Source organism: Xenopus laevis, chromosome 8L (genome assembly GCF_017654675.1).
Source record: "Xenopus laevis strain J_2021 chromosome 8L, Xenopus_laevis_v10.1, whole genome shotgun sequence".
Taxonomy (NCBI): Eukaryota; Metazoa; Chordata; class Amphibia; order Anura; family Pipidae; genus Xenopus; species Xenopus laevis.
The window spans coordinates 88,857,018-88,877,964 of record NC_054385.1 but is presented as its reverse complement, the minus strand read 5'-3'; the positions used below and the strand labels follow the sequence as shown (position 1 = coordinate 88,877,964).

Sequence of the window (20,947 nt, the reverse complement as noted above, 5' to 3'; positions counted from 1 at the left end):
TAATACAATAGTTGTTAATACTCCAGAGATGCTGCTGAGAAATGTATCAACTAAATGTTGCAAAATTGAAAACATTTTAGAGTCTGCACCTGAATTACTGAGCTGCCAGACTGAAACACCAGACGCAGCAACATTCAACTTTAAACTTAGATTTCGGAAAAACAGTAAAAAATAAATAATGTAAAGTAATTGAAAAAAGGTTTTATTTCTGGGGAACAATCTGAAAACAACTGAACTGAGAAAAAGTGTTTGGAAAATTAACAACCCCTTTAAGACTAAAAATTACTCATGGTAAGAAGTGAATGAATTAATCTATAAATAGAGGACGCTGTGTATACAATGCCAAATAAGACATTGGAGTAGCTCAGTGCAGCAATATTATTTGGGCATATTGCTACACACAAATGTCTTATATTTTAAGGCAACTATAGTTTACTGCCTTCAGACACCGGGAGAATCTGTGGTAAGTTACACCATAGCAACAATTTACAAGAAGTTGGCTCATGTTGTATTATCATGAGGCTTTAGAGATAGTGGTAGTTGAACACCAAACTGCAGGCTATGTCACACATCTTCCTATTCCACACGGACCCTGGAGCACCATTAGAAAAGAAAAATATGACTAAAGGGAAGAGGGAAGTTTTAAAGAATTTCAGTCAGACTGAGTTCATTGAAGTCACCACAGAGCCACCCCTAGGCAAGCCCACTGTATTTTAAGTCACACCACAAACCCACTCTGCTATGACTGACAAACTGCTGACTGTCATTTGACTCAAAGGAAACAGGATCAAGAAGGTAACAGTTCCTGAAATGAACCAAGTGAGAAGAGTGAGAAGCTGTGAGAAGAGTACCTGGTGATCTAGTGGGGGTGCAATGGGGATGCCTGTTGCAGCCACGGCCAGGACGCCCACCGCATCCTCTTCCTTGTGTGTCCGCCCGCGAATGCTGCGCACTTTCGCGGCTTCCAGGTTTGACAAGAGTGCTGCGTCTGACTTCATTGTGGTTGGCGCAAAATTTGAAAATTTAAAGGCGCCATGTAGCTTTTTGCATTGGCCAGTGTAAAGGTCTAATTCTTAGTTGCTGGGTGCTATTCTAGTTGTCTTGTCTGTTGCTGATCTTGCCTGTCCCTGTCTATTGATACTTTGCTTATAATTTGATTACTCTCTTGGATCCTGTTTGTACTGTGATATCGGCGTGTTTGATCCGGCCTGTGACCCCGACTACACAAGCCTAAAACTATCTTCTATCTTGTGTATAGTCTACATCTTTAAAAAAAAGTCCATGGGATACTGTGAACTGATAAAACATATAGTCTAGCCTTTACAATGCTAGAACATGAAGTCATTTACTATATATAAGAGCACTAGTGACAGGTGGTAGCCCCATCCAAGTGTGGAAATTCTTAACTGCATACATATGGATTGCTTTGACGCTACCTTTATCATGTAAGGAAGAAGTCCAGATTGCTTGGATTTCATTACTGTATTTTCCCCATATCAAAGGAAAGATAATTTAGGCTGACCAGGGACACTACACTTCATCTTTTAAGCACTGGCTTTTCTAACAGTTGACAGTTGCCTAAGAAGCCTGGCCTTTAAACTGATCCTGTGAGAAAGAATGCAGCGATAATTCCAGAGAAGAAACAATCTCAACGCATGCAGCATTATAATCATCATAGAAATAAATGGGAAGATTCCATAGTGAGTCAGGAACCGGGCACATCCCGTACACAAAGATCACATCAATGACACAAGCCTTGTATGCAGAATTTCACAACACACCAGCATATATCATTAAGGATCGGTATGCAGATTGCATCACAGCTCACATATTTACTGACTCCTCAACACAAGAAAATATAATCTGTGGTGAAATCCATGTGATGCCAACTACTGGTAATTCAGCCTTGTTCCTTGGTCACTGTCAGACCATGTTCAATCTACAGTCTATTAATGTGTGCAATGGCAAAGAGGGGCATTTAATGTTTCACAGCCAAAAAAACACACGAGACCCTTTATACCCAGAATAAAAATGATGTCTAACAACATATGATGGAAGCATATAAACAATGAAACTGGATTGACTGATTTTGCCTTGACAGCCCACTGAAGCCACACAGTGAGTCACAGGCAGAAGTATCCAACAAGCACCATTTAGGAATGGCAGACACTGGTGCTATTTACAGCACCGATTTTGTCCACCTGTCATTATTCAAACTGTGCTTTTAAGAGAATTCCTGCCTGAACGTTATCACATAAGTCCTATCGGCAGCCTTTGATATTACACAAACACTATTATTTGCCAAACTTTACACAGAAAGAGTAGATTAGCAATGGAAGGAAGATATTATGTCTGTGACACAAGAACACACACATTTTAGAAACAAATTTGCTGAAAACAAGTATAAAGCACATTGTTCTAACTAATAAAAATGCCCCATTTCTGTTAAGTTAAGGGCATAACCAGATGACTGTGTTGTCTGAGATTTTTTCCTGTACAAAATTGAAGGAATTGCAACTGAACCCTTCCAATAGGAAAAATGGCAATTGCAACTGATGCCTGATATATATATATATATATATATATCTATATATATATATATATATATATATATATATATATATATATATATATATATATAAAAAATCAGTCAGAAAGCACCCGCACTCATACACCAAGTCCAACAGCGGATGCTAGGTCAAATTATTATATATAATATGTTAAATGGACCAGCACTCCAGTTATTTTCCATACAATTTTATGGACACATGATCTCATAGCAAAGAACAGCACTCCATTGTTTGTGTCAACCCAGGTGCACGGTAAGGAAATCCATAAACAAAAGAAGACTAGCAACACTGATTTTTCATGAATAAATTATTATTGTATGTGTAACGTGTGTGTGTGTGATGTATTAGCACTGCTCATTTAAGGAAAGTGCTATGCCATGAATCCTGTGGACTGGCAGGAATGTCCTCGTGCAAGTGTCCTGTGCGGGACAAATTTCTAAGACCCGGACCTGACCCTGCAACCCGAACCGCAACCGGCATATATACCCACTTTGACCCACCAAAAGTGTGCTGGGTCAGAAACAAGTTCTGTAAAATGTTAAAAGGACGAAAATATAGACAATATCACATATGATAAGAAATTTAGATGAGACCCGCAACCCACAGCTAACCTGCACCTGAAAATCCTCCCCTCATTCCGTAGTGTACCCCTATTTTTGAGGGTGACCCGTGGGTACCCGACCTGTTGCAGGACTCTATTGTATGTCACTTCATCCATCACAAATATTGTCTTTACCTTTGACACAGGAAGCAGTATGGCAGATTCCATTATCATATGTAGGTACCTATGCAGAGTAAACCAATGGCCATACGCTTTCCTAAACCCTAAAGAAAAAAACAGCTACTTGTGACATATTGGATACATTTTGCCTTTCAGGTTCAGTATTTATTGGTCCACTGGAATGGACGCAGAGACTGAGACGTATCCACAGGCAGCAGTCTAAGTGCTACGTTCTCACTTTAGCAACACTGCTGTAAAGCAGCATTCATACAAAAAGAACCGGCCAGCAAACGATTTACAGAAGGACGCTGCCTCTTTAAGCACATGGTCCGCCCACATGTGTATTCCTAAGGGTTTGAGGGCGAATGTGGGGAGCTGTAATGTGGTCCCGGCCGTATAACGCGGTACTTACTGTGCATGAAGTAGTGCCGGCACGGCTTGGCCTGTATCCTGCAGTTTGGAGCGGTACGAGCAGCACGGAAAGAAAGGCGTATTGGCGGGAGGGAAGGGGTGGCTTTTCCTACGGGACAGCGGTTCAGTACCGAGGCGCAACTGTGTGATTCAAGCGTGCCATTGATCCGCACTCTGTATGGGATTCTGCAATCCGAAAACCCCCAATCCCCATAATGATGATAGAAGCCAGCCGGGGCCCCTCCCCCTGGAAAGTCCCTTCAGAGCGGCAGAGCAACACACACAGCCTGAGCACTTCCTCTCTTCATGGAAATCCCCGATTACAAACTAGAGAGCTGCCAGACAGACATAGTTTGTGAAGTATCCCTGGCACATGGTGCTGCCCCCTGCACGCCATAAGCTCTTCCATCGGGGGTGCATTTACATACCAACCACCTTTCTACTTCTATTTAAATATTATACGCTCACGCATTTACATGTATAATAATTATATTTGTGCACCCTACTAGTCGTCCCATACACACATGTGCACTATGTTTTTTTCTATGTATAAAAGGAAGTTTTACTTTTTGTTCAAATAAACACAAGTGCTATATTGGATAATTCGGGTTGCCACCTTTTCTGGAAAAAAATACCGGCCTTCCTATATATTTATCTTTTTCCTCTATTAATAACATTAGGATCAACCATTGTTACCGGCCAGGGGGCAACCCTAAGGATAATGTAAGCCATATTGGATTATTAAGGTACATACTAGTTGTGTAACCCTATAAAGTCACCTACATTTAGAGATATTCTCACACAGCAAGGGCAGATGTGCAAGTCTCTGCCTGAGGCTAATGTCACATGTGGCATTTTCTACACAGGAGGAGAATTTGTCACTGCATTCTGCTGCCGCCCAGTGGGTGAAATGCTAGTAATAAGCATGAATGGGATCTGCCTGTTACTGTGCACACATCGGCTAATGCCACATGGGGGCTGGCCAAGAATCAGCCCCACCGCTGTCATTAACTTTCTTCTTTGCCCTTGTGTTGGTCCATGTGCAGGCACACACAGCATATTTAAATGCAGAAATGCTCAATTTTGCATTTTCTTGACATTTGCTACGTGTGCCAGCACCCAGCCCCATACAGGCGTTCAAGGTGCAAACAAAGAAAAAAGCTAATGCCAGTGTTGGGGCTGATCCTTGGCCTGAGATCAGTACCTTTGTGGCCTTAGCCATAGTATATTTTACTGTGACGGTCATGCCTCCATCTTCAGAGCCGTCCCAGCAGTCCCTTCAATGGTACAACCTGTAAGTGCTGGGCCCCCCTGTGTGAATTTCTGCAGTCTCTGCCCCCTCCCCAGCAAGGCAAGGGGCAATAATTTGCCCCCTGGGGAAAAGGGCTACCATGCAGCAGACCCCATAGTCTGGAGCGCACTTGTCCATCAGTTGCTCATGTGGTTGAGGGGTCTGCTGTATGGTACTTATGCCACTTTTTGCTGTTCAGGACCATAAACACACACAGCTAGGGATGTAGCGAACTGTTCGCCGGCGAACTAGTTCGCGCGAACTTCGACTGTTCGCGTCCGCCGCAAGTTCGCGAACGTCGCGCGACGTTCGCCAATAGGCATTCGCGTCAAAATCGTTCGACCATTCGATCGCTAAAATCGAACGATTTTCGTTCGATTCGATTCGAATTTGCCGGTGTTCGTGAACGCCGTTCGCGAACACATACTCGGCGGTTCGCTACATCCCTACACACAGCATTATGACAGTGAAAATTGTCAGTACAGGTATGCATCTGTTATCCAGAATGCTTGGGACCTGGGGGTTTCCGGATAATGGATCTTTCCGTAATTTGGATCTTCATACCTTAAGGCTACTACACAATCATCTTAATATTAAATACACTCAATTTTGCTTCCAATAAGGATTCATTATATTAGTTTGGATGGCCTTTCTGTAATTTGGAGCTTTCTGGATAACGGGTTTCTGGATAACAGATCCCATACCTGTATCTTAAAACTGTAATTGTACAATGTTGTGCTTTCCCAAGTCTCAGACACTCACAAGGGAAGTCACTGAAGATATTGGTGCAGCACTGAAAGAAATATATCCTGGAACATTGTGTTTTTCAGCAAAAACGTGCACTGCCCCAGGATCCAAGGTTAGCAGTTGTATTCACGTTAGTAAATTACAGTGTTTTTGTTAGCACACCCTTAATAAGCATGCCTGTGTGGTTACAGTAAATGTAACCTGCTATCCAGTTGGCTGTCTGATGGGCTAATCAGTCATATCTCCTTGTGGCCATATACTATTCTGGGTCTGTCTGGTTTTATTCTTGTCTGACCAATAAGTGTTAGAGTTTAGTGGCCACATTCACCAAAAATCCTTCATCCAGGCCCGGACTGGCAATCTGTGGGTTCTGGCAAATGCCAGAGGAGCTGCTATAAGGTGCCATAGAAAGTCACTATTCAGTGGGCTGGTGGGGGCTGTTTGGGCCTCTGTGTGGGCTGATTGGGCCTCTGTGTACCTGAAATGCCAGGGCCTATTTTAATTCTCAGTCCGGGCCTGCCTTCATCTTGTGATCATCATGTGTGTGTGTGTGTGCCCGTTACTGGGTCAATACAAAATCAGCCTAAGTTTAATAAACAAGAGATGAATATAAACACTGGCTTTTCTCTGACTACCATGGTAAAATAAATAAAATATAGATACATTTAGCCAAAAGAAGACTGTATCCCCAGCTATGAAGAACATCAGATACACTGTAACATACCACCAAAGTACTTTTGCATTGTGTACAAGTTTGCTGCCCTCACAAAAAGAAACAAGGTGAACAATCCTGCATGAAATATACGGCCTGGGACGCCAAGGTCTTTCCAGCACCGGATGACATTTAGCATGGACTGCCTGCATTCCTACAAGAGAAAGACGCGGTGAGTCTGAGCGGTTTACTGTTTTTTCACAATCCTGCATGACTATCCAACCATTTCACCACTAGATGGGCTAGAATGTTGCGTTAAACTGTATACATACATCAGCATTCAAGATCACAATAAAATAAAGTAGGGCATCAAGCTACAAGATTGCTGTACTTCCCTGAGTAACAGTTTAGGCCTTCTCATTTCTTGCTTTCCACAGTTGACTTAAACATTAACACAGAGAAGACTTATCTGGTTTAATGTGGCATTTGCCACAAAAAGGCTGAATGTGTACCAGACTGGATTAGAAAGAGATGATGCTAAAGGCAACTTTATTGAATTACAGTTGAGCATCACTGGGCTATGGCTTGGTCTGTATACAAAAGCTATGCTAACTGGTGGAGGCCAGTTGGTCCTTTTAGGATATTTTCTATGAAAGTTTAGGTCAAGTACATTGGAGCCTGTCCTGGTGGACCCACCCTTTCATCCTCACGGCGCCTCCAGTTTTAAATTAATCACAAAAACATACATGACAGAATTCTAAAATTAGGATCAGAGATCATTTTCTAGCTGTCTGCTAGTTATTTAAAGAAATTTCTTTCTATTACTGTCTTAACTGTCTCCGTCTCCCTGCTTGTGAAATAATTGGCTAACTTTAAAGCGAGACTGACACCTCACACTCAAAAATTCTAGTTGACACAGAAATGCAGTCTTCATAACATGATGTCCTGAGGGTGGCTCTTTTCTTGCCAGTATCAATGTATTTCAGAGCTAGAGCAGTCCCACAAATACAGCCACAAGTCTGTACAGAGCACTGGTTACTTAGATATATAAGCTTTCTCCCAAGAACAGTAATAAAGTGTTAGGGCTGTATTTCCAAGCTGCTCATGTTCTGAAAATACAGCAATTTCAGCTTTCTGTGTCAGTTAGAATTAAAAGGAGGGATGTCAGTATGGCATTAAGGGAAAGACGCAATGTTTCTTCTAAGCTGTGCACACAGAATTCAAGCACAATGCACGAAAAGAAGTGTGACGTGCACAAAGAATTATGTGTAAAAACACATAATTTTGTTCATATTCTGAGCCACCCACTACTCTGAGAACACGGTTTTCAAAAATGCGAACTGTGTGCACAGTCAAAAAGATTAGAGGGAACAGTGGGATATAACAAAAGGTGCCGATTTTTCCAGAATGGACAAGCAATGCTTTTTCCTTGAAGAAAAACATGACATTTATTAGATGCATATTTAAACAAAATGATTTCTCTAACAAGATTTATATAGACTTAAACAAAGCCAAGGACTTGATTACTGGCATTTCCTTTTTCTCAAAATCAGACTGCACCTTTTTAAAGGAGAAAGAAAAATATAATTACTGGGGGCGTCAATTGTTAGGCACCCCTTTCAGCCTAACATTTCTTACCTAGGCTGGTGCTCCTGTTCACTGAAATTTGCACCGACACAGGGCACTTCTGGTAGTAGCACCACTCTGCAATCTTCTTTCACTTCATTCTTTACTGCGACCCTCTCTCTCTCAGTTCTTCAGAATGGAGAGATTTAGAAAAAGCAAGAAGTTTGTGATGTGGTGCTCCTACAGTAATACCTTGTGCCAGTGCAGTTTTTAGTGCATAAGGCACGACCTGGGGTCTCAGGTAAGTGATTATAACATTTTGCCCCCCCCCCCGTGATTATAGCTTTCCTTCTCTTTTAGGATGTCAGATCAAACAGTCAGATGTTGAGACAGTAAGAGTTCAGCATTTCAGTGTTTACTGGTATAGGATTTTTGTTATCAGTAACATTTATGTTCAACTGTGACCCTGTTCACTCAGCAGTTATATCTTTATTGTTCATGCCATTTTTCACCAAACCTGTCCTATAGGGCAAGGGCACATGGAGCATTGGCTCCACTGCTGTCAGCTTGTGTTTTTCCTGCAGGGGGAGAAAATCAGATTGGCTCTCTTCCGCATCTGTGTATTTGCACTGAAGTACAGATTCCACCCGAGTGCTGGACCGGTACACAGAGCAGAGTGGAGATTGTCCAGAAAAATGTGAAAGCAGGCATTTTTGGACCAATCTCCACTCAGTTTACCTGCACTGAGGTGGAAGCTGTTCTTTTTTAGTGCAAATATACAGAGTTGTGGAAGACAGCAGATCAGATTCTCTCCACCTGCAGAAAAACAGTAGGCTGAGAGTTCCATGTGTGCTTATCCTAAGGCAGGGGTGTCCAAACTTTTTGCAACAAGGGCCAGATTTGGTGAGTTGAAAATGTGTGGGGGCCAACCATTCAGCCTGACATTCTTTGAACCATTAACATCATTTAACTCATTTAAACAAGGAGTCGCATAGCCGTAGCAGTAATATTTGGGCACATTAGTGAAATGATCTGCCACTTGGTCTATACTGCTGCCTGTGTGCTGAAGTTGTTAGCAATAGACAAGTACTGGCACGTAGTGAAGCGCTGCTCTCGCATAGGTCTTTCGTTTACTGTACTGGCGAGTCAGTACGTCTATTGCACCTTCAGCGCTAAAGGAGTATGTGAGAGCGCCGCATCACTACGTGCCAGTACGTGTCTATTTCTAATACCTTCAGCACATAGGCAGCAGTATAGACCAAAGTGTCAGATCATTTCACTAATGTGTCCAAATATCACTGCTACAGCTAGGTGATTCCTGATCGTACTGTGCTGGCGGGCCGCATTATTATTAATTTCATGATGGAGGCTGAGGGCCGGTATAAATTTGAGAACGGGCCGCATTTGGCCCCCGGTCCTGACTTTGGATTTGCCTGCCCTAAGGGCTCTTACACATGGGCATTTTTTGCTGTGTTCCTCTGCATTCTGCTTTCTTCCGTTCAGCCGCAGGGTATCACAGGACTAAACGCACTCTATTATTGTTAAGGGGGCTGTACTGAAAAAAAATACTAAATGCTGAACGCAGAAAAACGGAACGCAGGGGAGCGCAGCTACAACCGCTCATGAGTAAGAGCCCTTAATCATTCCACAAGAACATATATTGAGAAAAGATTCTCGACAAGTTTACTTATTATATAGTTTGACCCATTTATTCATCTGAATATTTATTTGCATCAGACGATAGTCAGAAGTTAATTGTTAATGATTTAAGTTAAGTGACAGCCAGCCAAATAAATGGAATAGTGGAGAATAGATCTTTCTACCTTGATCTGCTTGTTTTCTCCCTGGATACAGAGGCACTCAATGCGTTGTTTGTTTTTTGTTGGTGATGATTTTTTTAACATGTATCTCATATTCTCAATTTAAGTTATATTAAAACAATTTTAAATTGTCCTTTGTTCTTATACAACAACTATTAAAGGGAAAAGTGGATAAAAGGGGTTGGTCACCTTTTAGTATCAGGTAGAGAGTGATATTCTGAGACTATGCAATTGGTTTTCATTATTTGTGATGTTATTTAGCTTTTTATTCAGCAGCTCTCCAGTTTGCAATTTCAGCAATCTGGTTGCTAGGGTCCACATTACCCTAGAAACCATGGATTGATTTGAATAAGTGATTGGAATATGAATAGGAGAGGGCCAGAATAAAAAGACGAGTAATAAAAAGCAATAACAATAACTCTGTAGCCTTACAAAGCATATGTTCTGAGAAGGCAAATATTTAAAAAAAAACTAAAAAAGAAGAAATTAAGGCCAATTGAAACATTGCTTAGAACTATATTCTGTAATATAACACAATGTATTTCTTTAAATGCATAGCCTTCAAGTGAAACAGTTAACAGTTAGTTACTTCAAACTGTTTTAGTCATCTCCCAAAAAACAGTTATAAAAGTGTCACTCATTCCTTGCTATTTAAAGCCGGCTGCCAACTCTGTTTTCACTTATTATTGCACGATTCTGTTTCAGCTCAGCAATCCACAGCCATATAAAACAGAATACCTGCTTGATTTGAGACAAAACTATTCTTGCAAATATATACATATTAAATCAAACAAAATACAATTTTTTTTATTGCAGTGCTAGTAATCATGTTTCTTTTCATATTTTTGATAATAGTAACTAGATTCCAATGCATATTACTGTGCTGAAAGAAAATGTTCCTACATGTTAACATTTGTGTGTAGCAGAGAACACAGTGGCAGGCAATTTTGGTTGTGTACTGCTGGAACTACATTTGTACAACCTGCTGAAACATAGTTCAGCACAGTGCACACGGTGAAGCCCTGCGTCTGACACTCTGAAAAACATAAAGAACTTTGACTTCAGTTAGAGTAGAGAGATATATGGTGACAAAAATAAAAAATCCACTAAACCGTTACTTATTATAATACGCACGTATCAGTCATGTGACAGAAATTACAACATTAGGGGGCCGATTCACTAACTTCGAGTGAAGGATTCGAAGATAAAAAACATCAAAGTTTTTTTGGGCTACTTCGACCATCGAATGAACTACTTCGACCTTCGACTACGACTTCGAATCGATGGATTCGAACTAAAAATCGTTCGACTATTCGACCATTCGATAGTCGAAGTACTGTCTCTTTAAAAAAACTTCGACCCCCTAGTTTGCCATCTAACAGCTACCGAAGTTAATGTTAGCCTATCTGCACTAAATCCTTCAACTTCGATATTCGAAGTCGAAGGATTTTAATTCCTAGTCGAGTATCGAGGGTTAATTAACCCTCGATATTCGACCCTTAGTGAATCGGCCCCTAAGTATCATTAGTACCAAAACTGATAAATACATCACTAAGCACCATTCATAAGGATATAATTTAGAGAATATTCATGGGGCTTGTGTATTATAGAGGTATAAAGGTGATACCTTTATTGGCTAAGTATAATTATAGCAGGCTTTCAGAACATTTTAGTTCCTTTTTCAAGCTGATTACCTGATTCGCCTTTAAACCACTTTTATTTTTTATTTCAAAAGGGTTGCCCTGTGACATAACTTAAAGACACAGACATCATGCTTGCTGCAGCCATTCTCTCCCAGGACCTCTTTCCCTTCGGCTTCCACCAAAATCCCTGCACTTTCTTACTTGACGTGCTCACTCCCTCTTCTGCTGGACACACACGCTCCCCCTCCAGTTCTGGTCCCACGCAGTTCTACTCTGCACCCACTTTGCTTTATATTACAATACTTACTGAAAGTAAGAGTTTCTGCAAGTGAAAGTATTTAGGGCTATTTCTATCTTGGCTAGTGATCATGGAACAAAGGACTATTATCTGTTGCAACACAGAAATATATTTCTGTGAGAAAAAAACTGTTGAAAAATGGATATTATGAACTTCAAAGGTTTCTTGCTCTGAGGAATGTATGTTTCTGGAGAGGAAGCCGTTAGGTGTACAGATCGAGTTCAGTCATGCACTGGCAACACATCAACATTTGCTCATCCCACCCTATAGGAAAAGGCACATCAATGTATGAATACTACCAACAAGATTAAAAGCCTTGGCTTAAGTAGAACACATTTACTGCAACACCACTCTCCATCGTACTACATCATAACAAAAACAATTTGTGTGATGAGACCCGTTCTTTGCAAACCATTACTACTGGTGTGTACTACTTGACCTGTCCTTTACAAAACATATACATGTTGTCCTTGTAATAACAAGTTAAATAAGTTGCGGTTTACAAATAGCAAAGTAGGCAAAGTCTTATGTCGAAGCCGTCAATTTAGACAGCTATGGTACCCACAGATTTTTTAAATGGTGCTACCTGTAGTAGTAGTCAAAAGATTACTACCCAGCACCGTTTTCACCTGTTAGAGTAATTGGGACGCACCAATGGTTGCCTTCAGGGTGGTTATCAACTCAAAATGCAGCAGTGTTTGTGTTGGGATTATCATAATAATGGGCCACTAGACTGACAAACAGTGCTTTCCAAAGTAATACAAGGATGATGCTTTCCACTGATCTGAAAAACAGTAAGTCATATTACAGTTGCCTACTCCCAAATCGACAGTTTTACCATCAAGCTGCTTTCCAAAGACTGACACTATTAACCTCTTTTATCTGCAAATAGTTTAGCGCTGCACAATATGTTTGCGCTCTAAAAATACATGGTAATAATTTCACGTTAATAATATTTTGCAATCAATACATAGCTGAACCTTTATTAGTAGACCAGTGTTGGTAGTCATTGCCTAGGGTCAAATGCCTATGGTACAAGAGCAAGAGTAATAAAATGTGAAATATAACATCAGCTCTGTCTGAAAGCTACATAAAAGGGCTAGTTCCCTAACATATATATTTGCTGAATTGTATCAGTGCAGATGCCCACTGCAACCATCAGCTGTTTGCTTTCATTTTCTAAATGGCAGTAGACTGATCACAGTTAGTTACTGATTGAATGGATGTGGCAGGAAACTGCACTGGTACAAATTAGCACCTGTCTTACTAAACCATCCCTAAAATATACTGTAACTGCATTTTATATTATATGGGATTGTGTTAGGCTGAACATAAATGAGCAAATACCAAAAACATATTAACATTAACAGTATTTTAATGCTAGAAAAACATATTAAGCAAATATCATACCACAATGTGTACCATACACATATACACATATTCTGCAGAGCCACAGTTTGCATAAATTACTGTTTTTATGCTTTTGGGGTAACTATATAGCACAATGTGCATTTTTTTAAAAAAAAAATCTTTGTATTATTTGAACTCTAGCTTCTGAACTGAAAACTGATACGAATAATGAACAAATTCGTGCTGTATAATATATATATATATATATATATATATATATATATATATATATATATATATATATATATATATATAGTACCTGTATAATAATAATAGCAGTAATTTCATGGATAGTCATTGCCTAGGGTCAAATGCCTATGGTACAAGAGCAAGAGTAATAAAATGTGGAATATAACATCAGCTCTGTCTGAAAGCTACATAAAAGGGCTAGTTCCCTAACATATATATTTGCTGAATTGTATCAGTGCAGATGCCCACTGCAACCATCAGCTGTTTGCTTTCATTTTCTAAATGGCAGTAGACTGATCACAGTTAGTTACTGATTGAATGGATGTGGCAGGAAACTGCACTGGTACAAATTAGCACCTGTCTTACTAAAACCATCCCTAAAATATACTGTAACTGCATTTTATATTATATGGGATTGTGTTAGGCTGAACATAAATGAGCAAATACCAAAAACATATTAACATTAACAGTATTTTAATGCTAGAAAAACATATTAAGCAAATATCATACCACAATGTGTACCATACACATATACACATATTCTGCAGAGCCACAGTTTGCATATATTACTGTTTTTATGCTTTTGGGGTAACTATATAGCACAATGTGCATTTTTTTAAAAAAAAATCTTTGTATTATTTGAACTCTAGCTTCTGAACTGAAAACTGATACGAATAATGAACAAACTTGTGCTGTATAATATAATATATATATATATATATATATATATATATATATATATATATATATATATATATATATATATATATATATATATATATATAGTACCTGTATAATAATAATAGCAGTAATTTCATGGATCTGCTACATTCATGTTTGGACACATAGACCATTTTTTTATGAATCACCGGCACCTCTTTCATTAATTTCAGTTTGGTCTTCCAGTTGGTGGGTCTACAAGACATTGAAAGATCTCAAGAATTGAATTGCCACTTACAACTGCAAAAATTAATTTACTGACCACAAGGCTCAACTCTAAACTGTTCAACATAGGCAACACAGTAGAGCCCCCATTTGACATTTTCCAGTGGAACAGGAATAAAATGGTATAAAATTTGGGAAAATGTAAATTTACAGAAATTAATTATGCATAATATAAAGACAATGTAAAATGAGGGAAAACTTAAAATCAGGGGATGTAAAATGTATGTAATGTAATGTATGTGCTATTTATCATTTGATACAGTATTTTACAGTATTTTAACAAAATTATGGCCCCTTCCGTGAACATTTTAACAAGAATGAAATCATCCCAGGGGTAGCAGGCATTCCAGGGAACACACCACGAAGCGTTTGTGTTTTCTGGACAGATTTTCTGGAATGCTTAGAAAAGCATGGGTACACAATTAAAACTCAATACAATGATGCCACATGTATGATATTTTAGGAACAAGGAGTTTTAGGACTAAGAGGTGTGATGTGTTGGTAATACCACCAATGGGGAATGCCACACTACTGATGCCACCAGGCCCAGACTGCCAATTTGTGGGTTCTGGCAAATGCCAGAGGGGCTGCTATAGGGTGCCATAGAAAGTCACTATTTAGTGGGCTAGTGGGGGCTATTTGGGCCTCTGTGTACATGAAATGCCAGGGCCTATTTTAATTCTCAGTCCGGACTTGGATGCCACCAAGAGGGAAGGGGCTGCAGGAGAGAAAGCTGAAAAACCGGTGCAGGTGTTGCGGTGCACGAACATGAGTAGGCATGAACCCCTGGGTGATTCAAACCTGTCCAATCTGTGGGTAAATCCTACCAGCAATGTTCCCTGTGAGATGTGCACTCATGCGCGTGTGCACAAATTTTGAGGCCAGCGCTCCGAAACAAAGGGCTCCGAGTGCCATGCCGCCGGCGACTACGATTGTAGCCGGCGGGGAGGTAGTTCGGGGAGATTAGTCACCCGAAGAAGAGGCAATTTGTCGTTGGGCGACTAGTCCCCCCGAATCTTCTCATCTGTCTCTGCCATTAGACAATACGGAGAATTGCCTCTACTAAAACTCATTAGAATGGTGGCAGACGGGAGATTAGTCACCCAGTGACATATCTACTTAACCATGACCGACAAATCCCCCCCAAAATGCCTTCCCGCTGGCAAGAATGTGAATCCCCGGAGGGACAGCACTTGGACCACTTCTTTTAACCAAACTTACCCGAAGTTGCTTCATAAGGAAACTTAGCCGACTTCAGAAAACCGAAGCGATCCGTATGCCATCCTGCCGGCAACTCACATTCTTGCCAGCAGAAGGCATTTCGGGGAGATTAGTCACCCAAATCTCCTCTACTGCGGGCGACTAATCTCCCTGAAATGCCTTCTGCTGGCAAGAATGTCTCCCTATCTGCCCCCCTTAGAGGGAACATTGCCTACCAGTAATGAAATTGCCTCCCACTCCTTCCTGCCTAAGGGTGGTGGCACATGTAAACATTCAGGGGAGATTGGTCGCCCAGCGACAAATCTTCTCTTCTTCAGATAACTAATCTCCCTGAAAATGCCTTCACGCTGGCAAGAATATGAATTTGGATCACTTCGGATTTCCAAAGTCACCCAAAGTTTCCTCGTGAGGCAACTTTGGAAATGTATGCCATCCAGCCAGGGATTCGTATTCTTGCTGGTTGGAAGGCATTTGGAGAGATTAGATGCCCAAAGTAGGGATCCAGGATTCGGTTCGGGATTTGGCCAGGATTCGGCCTTTTGCAGCAGGATTCGGATTCAGCCGAATCCTTCTGCTCAGCCGAACCGAATCCGAATCCTAATTTGCATATGTAAATTAGGAGCAGGGAGGGAAATTGCATAACTTTTTGGCACAAAACAAGAAAGAAAGAAAAATTCATCCGAATCTTTCACGGAGGATTCGGGGGTTCGGCAGAATCCAAAGTAGTGGATTCGTTGCATCCCTAGCCCAAAGTAGGGGAGATTTGTCACTGGGCGACTAATCTCCCCCGAATCTTCACATGTGCCACCACCCTTAAATGTGCTATAAGCGCCTTATAGACCTTCTTCCAATCTAGAAAACAATAGTATACTTTTTTAGGAATGTGGGGTATTTTTCACAAATTCTTTGAGCAAGATGAATTTCTTAACTGAGTAATATATAACAGCCTCAACAGACCACAGCTTGTCAAAGCCTGTCAGACAACTATGAAGCTCTCTTTGGAGACTACTTTAGCTTGACTCTAATATAATGAATTCGCTCATTTCAAACAAGTGAATTTGTGAATTAAATGACAAAGAGGAAGAGGACTGTAAGCTTGGGACATGATCACAGTTGCTTGCAAACGGGAAGCTCCAACCCTGCTGAATGCCAAAAAAAAGGTCAGGTTTAGAAAGCTATACAGGTCATGGAACTCAAAACAGCCCGCAATGTAATTGTCACACTGTGTTATATGATCGGGAACTTGATATGTATTTTGAGGACATGAAACACTAAATTGCCCCTGTGTTTATTCCAGTATATATTCTGGGGGTAATAAATGGGAAACTGGCACTGCCTGTATACTGCTACCGTATGTTTTCTGTGGACTTTAAAAATGGTGTTAGCATTAGCACTGCAATTATATTGATATATATTTGATTTGTAAGTATAGGCCACAAAGAGACATATATTTTTGAATAGTTACAATGAAACAAACTTGGGAATGTTTCTTGATTTTATTACTGGTTTATGTGGGGTATTATAACTAAAAGTACATCAACGTTTAGCCTCTCTGGGGGATCTATGCAAAGTAAGTTTAATAAATAATAAGAAAAATGATGTGTCCATGACCATGAGTGGGTGTGGCTAAAGGCCAGAAAGTGTTGAAAGTGGGCGTGGCTAAAGCCTGGGGAGTGGTGGAAAGTGGGTATGGCTTAATATAACATTTTGGCACGGTGGGCAAAGGGAGTGCTGCTTTTTATTTGCATGTCTTTAAATTTTACTTTAGGTTGCTCTGGTAACCTTAAGTTACACGAATGTTGAATGTATCAACTCACAAGTAAGTTCAAATCGACTTATTATTTCAGTTGGTTACATTTCACAATAGAACAAAGGACATTTCTGCAATCTGATGCAATCTAACAGAACTGAATTCAAGCCAATGTCTGCACCGTGAAGATGTCCCAGACAGACAAGATGAAATCTTTTGATGTATTAGTACAGCCTTCTACAAACTATTTCCATATAGCCTCCAGCCTTTAGCTTTCTAGTTAAACAGTATTCCATGGGAGACAGGGAACTTATCACCTGGAGGATTCCATTTGATTCATCTTATTAGCAATGTTTAACATAATACAGATCCTCAGTAAAGTAAGGAAACCTTAGAGACCTTATAATGTGACTAGGTACTAGGCCCCCCCAAAAAAGTATTTTTGTTACAACCCAAACCTTTAGGAAATTGTTTGGTACCCATATACTGAAACAACCCATTAGTCAGTCCCCTGCACCTTTGGGTGTAGCTGCCGCTGGGTCTGCTTCCCTGTTGTTGCACCCCTGGATGCTAAAACACAAATACTCTGCTAAAACATTACTGACACCTAGCTACCCACAGAAAAACTGCATGCAATCCATGGTAGCTCCACTGTATATTTTAAGGATTCTTGCCATGTTCTCTGGGTTCTTTCCGACATCTGCAATTTCTCATTTTTATTGCTTCTTTAAGGAAAAATATGTTTTTCGGTAACACTCTGCTGCTATGGAAAGATGAGTTTTAGTAAGAAGTTACAATCCACTGCATACATGATTTTCATCTGACTTTACTCTTTTAATGCCAAAAACAAATAAACTAGATAACCTGTTTGAAACCATACCATGCAAAGCAAAAACCAATATATCTGCTACACTGGCAGGCTGCTGCTTGTTTCATTATGAATTGCAAGAATCACATGAAGCATTCAAAGCTTGCCTGGGCAGAATGAGTTGTTAAATGGTGTACCCCGGCCAGCCGTAAAAATGGTTTATCTAATACACTGGTCTTTGCACCAGTGTTATAGAAGATAACCTTGCCAATATAACCAGATGCAGATATTTTTTCAGCCCCTGAATAGGTTCATTAACCCTTTCACCCACAAGAAAATAATGAATTCACTTAACCCCCCTCCACTTGCAATTTCCAACCAAGTGCTAATCCTTTACAACCTATCCAATATTAATCATCTCTTTAAATGCATCAAGATGTGTGTCTTCCTTTGCATCTCTTGATTTTGTTTTTAATCAGCAATATTAAAGCTTTGCTATTTGTCGTCCCTTAAGAATAAGATGGTCTATTTGCATATAAATGCTATTGTGCGTTTTCTCATTCCATATCAGGAGAGGCAATGAATCATTTCATCATATATCTTCAATATGGACAACCGACGGATCTTTTCTTGCCCTTTACTTTGCTTACATTTATTTTTATTCACCTATTAAGAGTTTATTATCTTTAAATGAATATAAGCAAATGCATCCCCAAAGCCACTTTTATTTTTACCATTCATTTATAATCTCCTCTCCCACTTGCCTTATTTCTTAATTGAATTACTTACAAAGAGTTATTCATTTGCAGCTGGATATTCAGAGCCCTGTGGCTTGTGACAAAATGTTAAAGCCGGCTGGAGAATTTTAGTCACGATGCACGGATCCTTCTAGGAGTTCCGACTGCAGTACCATTAACAAGGTGGAGTGACAGTCATTTTGTGATGTTAAAGGGAAGAGAACGTATAAGCTTGATCCTTGATCAATGTATTCATTTCTAATAAATATTCCATGTACATTACAACTATATCCTTTTCAATATGTCTTCTCACCACGGTTGACTAAAGCGGGTGCTGAAGGCAGGATGGTATCCATTTCAGTGCGAGCTACCATCTTTTTTATCCCCTCACATCCAGGGGGCACCTAAAGTGACCTGGCTTACATCATGGCACTGCATTAACTCGTACAATGCCAAGATGCAATACCCATGACTGATGGTTTTTGATGAAAATATGGATTATGGTGGGCACTGGCAGCTGCAACAAATCTGCCAGCCCTGATCTCAGAACTATTTGCACCAGAGACTACAACCTGCAAATACCTTCAAATGAAAGGGACCCTATAAAGCCTGTCAGTTAGTTCGCTCCCACATGCCAGTGCATTAGAACAGGTCATTCCATTTAGAAAGGTCACTGATGGGGAGGGGGTTTCAAGGTAATACCACCTACCTTTTTCTCCCTTTACTGAATTCAGTGCTGCTTGGCTCCAGGTGTCTAGACTCCATGGTAGGAAAAAAATAAAGGTTATCTGGAAGCAAGGGTTCCTATATGCGTGCTGCCAGAGCCATCTGTAAAAACAGCGATCAGCAGGTGGAAAGTGACTAAGTGGGCAGCAGGAATACAGACTAGTTGCTCAGCAGAGCAAACCATGTCATCTGCGGGCAGCTCGGAGGAACAAGCCGACCGCAGTGATGAGGTCAGAGCGAGAAGAGCCGCAGCAGCTGCATGTTCTATGGCGAGCGCCTCAGCACCCATCCACTGCTGCACTGGGACTGGCTCCCTCCAGCGCACAGGGGGTTCCGTCTGCTAAAATCATTACTCACAATAATGCAACGGTAGTATGCAGGACCCTCCTCCCCCCCACATTGGATTGAATGGTGGCGTCCAGAGGGAAAAAAAAAAGGCTGCTAGTTTTGCAGCGCAGCATCTGTATGTGACTGAAGGGAAAGGCTGCTGAACTGATGTTGGCGAAGGGAAGGCGATCAGTTGAGCTGCAGTAGGTCGCCTAAGGACACCGTACTACGCATGGCACAGTGAGAGAGACTGACACGCGTGGTTCAGTGGGGGATACACGGTGGGAGAGGCACGATGGGAGATAAGCAGGCAGCCCTTCCACTTTGGGACATGTGCTTCCCCCCATATGTGTCTTGGCTCATCTGTGATGCCATTTTGCCAGCCTGTTGGATAGGGAGTGATTAGATACAGTCATATGATTATATGGACCAGGCCTGGAATGGCAATCTGTGACTTCTGGCAAATTCCAGAGGGGCTGTTGTTAGAGGCCATAGACCAGTGGTCCCAACATCTTTTACCTGTGAGCCACATTCAAACGTAAAAAAAAGTTGGAGAGTAACATAAGAAAGCACAAAGTTCCCGATGGTGCTAAATATGGGCTGTAATTGGCTTTTGATAGCCCCTATGTGGACTGGCAGCCTACAGGAGACTGGTTGGCAGAACACACAGTTTTTATGTAACAAAACCTGCCTTCAAGCCTGGAATTCAAAAATAAGCACCAAGGGGTCGGAGAGCAACATTGGTTGGGGATCACTGCCATAGACAGTCACTATTTGGTGGGGGGCTGTTTGGGCCTCTGGGTAGTTGAAATGCCAGGGCCTATTTTTAATCTCATTCCTGACCCACATGGCGGTGGCCAGGTATTTGCGGCTTTAGTATAAGTTATGTATGCCAGTAGTACCTACTAGCACTTGCAATGTCCAAATGCTTTCACAGATTTACAGAAATGGATGATGCGCTGCAGGCCTCTATTTTCTATATAGGCAGTGTGGACTGGGGTGTCCGGAGCCCACTGGGGTTGTCACCTTGGGGCCCCCCACCCCAGTTGCTAGCCTAAAGCCAAAGGTCTGGAGTCAGAACAGAGAGCAGACCTGAGTTGTCGGACCCACCAGGT

General features: G+C 41.0%; 1 protein-coding gene across 2 annotated transcripts in view; it reads right to left on the bottom strand.

Annotated features, from left to right (window-relative positions):
- Positions 1 to 19,657, bottom strand: part of traf3.L (TNF receptor associated factor 3 L homeolog) — a 92,901-nt gene extending 73,244 nt beyond the window's left edge. Inside the window, exon 1 of one of the 2 annotated variants that reach the window (XM_041573077.1) lies at positions 19,489 to 19,657. Coding sequence is in view for 1 of the 2 variants with exons in the window: in XM_018230573.2 (XP_018086062.1) it covers positions 3,704 to 3,710 (7 nt within the window). In the remaining variant the exon portion in view is untranslated. Of the gene's footprint in view, positions 1 to 3,703; positions 4,314 to 19,488 lie in introns of those variants that run through there. The other variant, XM_018230573.2, reaches the window with a different exon arrangement.
- Between the last annotated feature and the right edge of the window lie 1,290 nt (positions 19,658 to 20,947).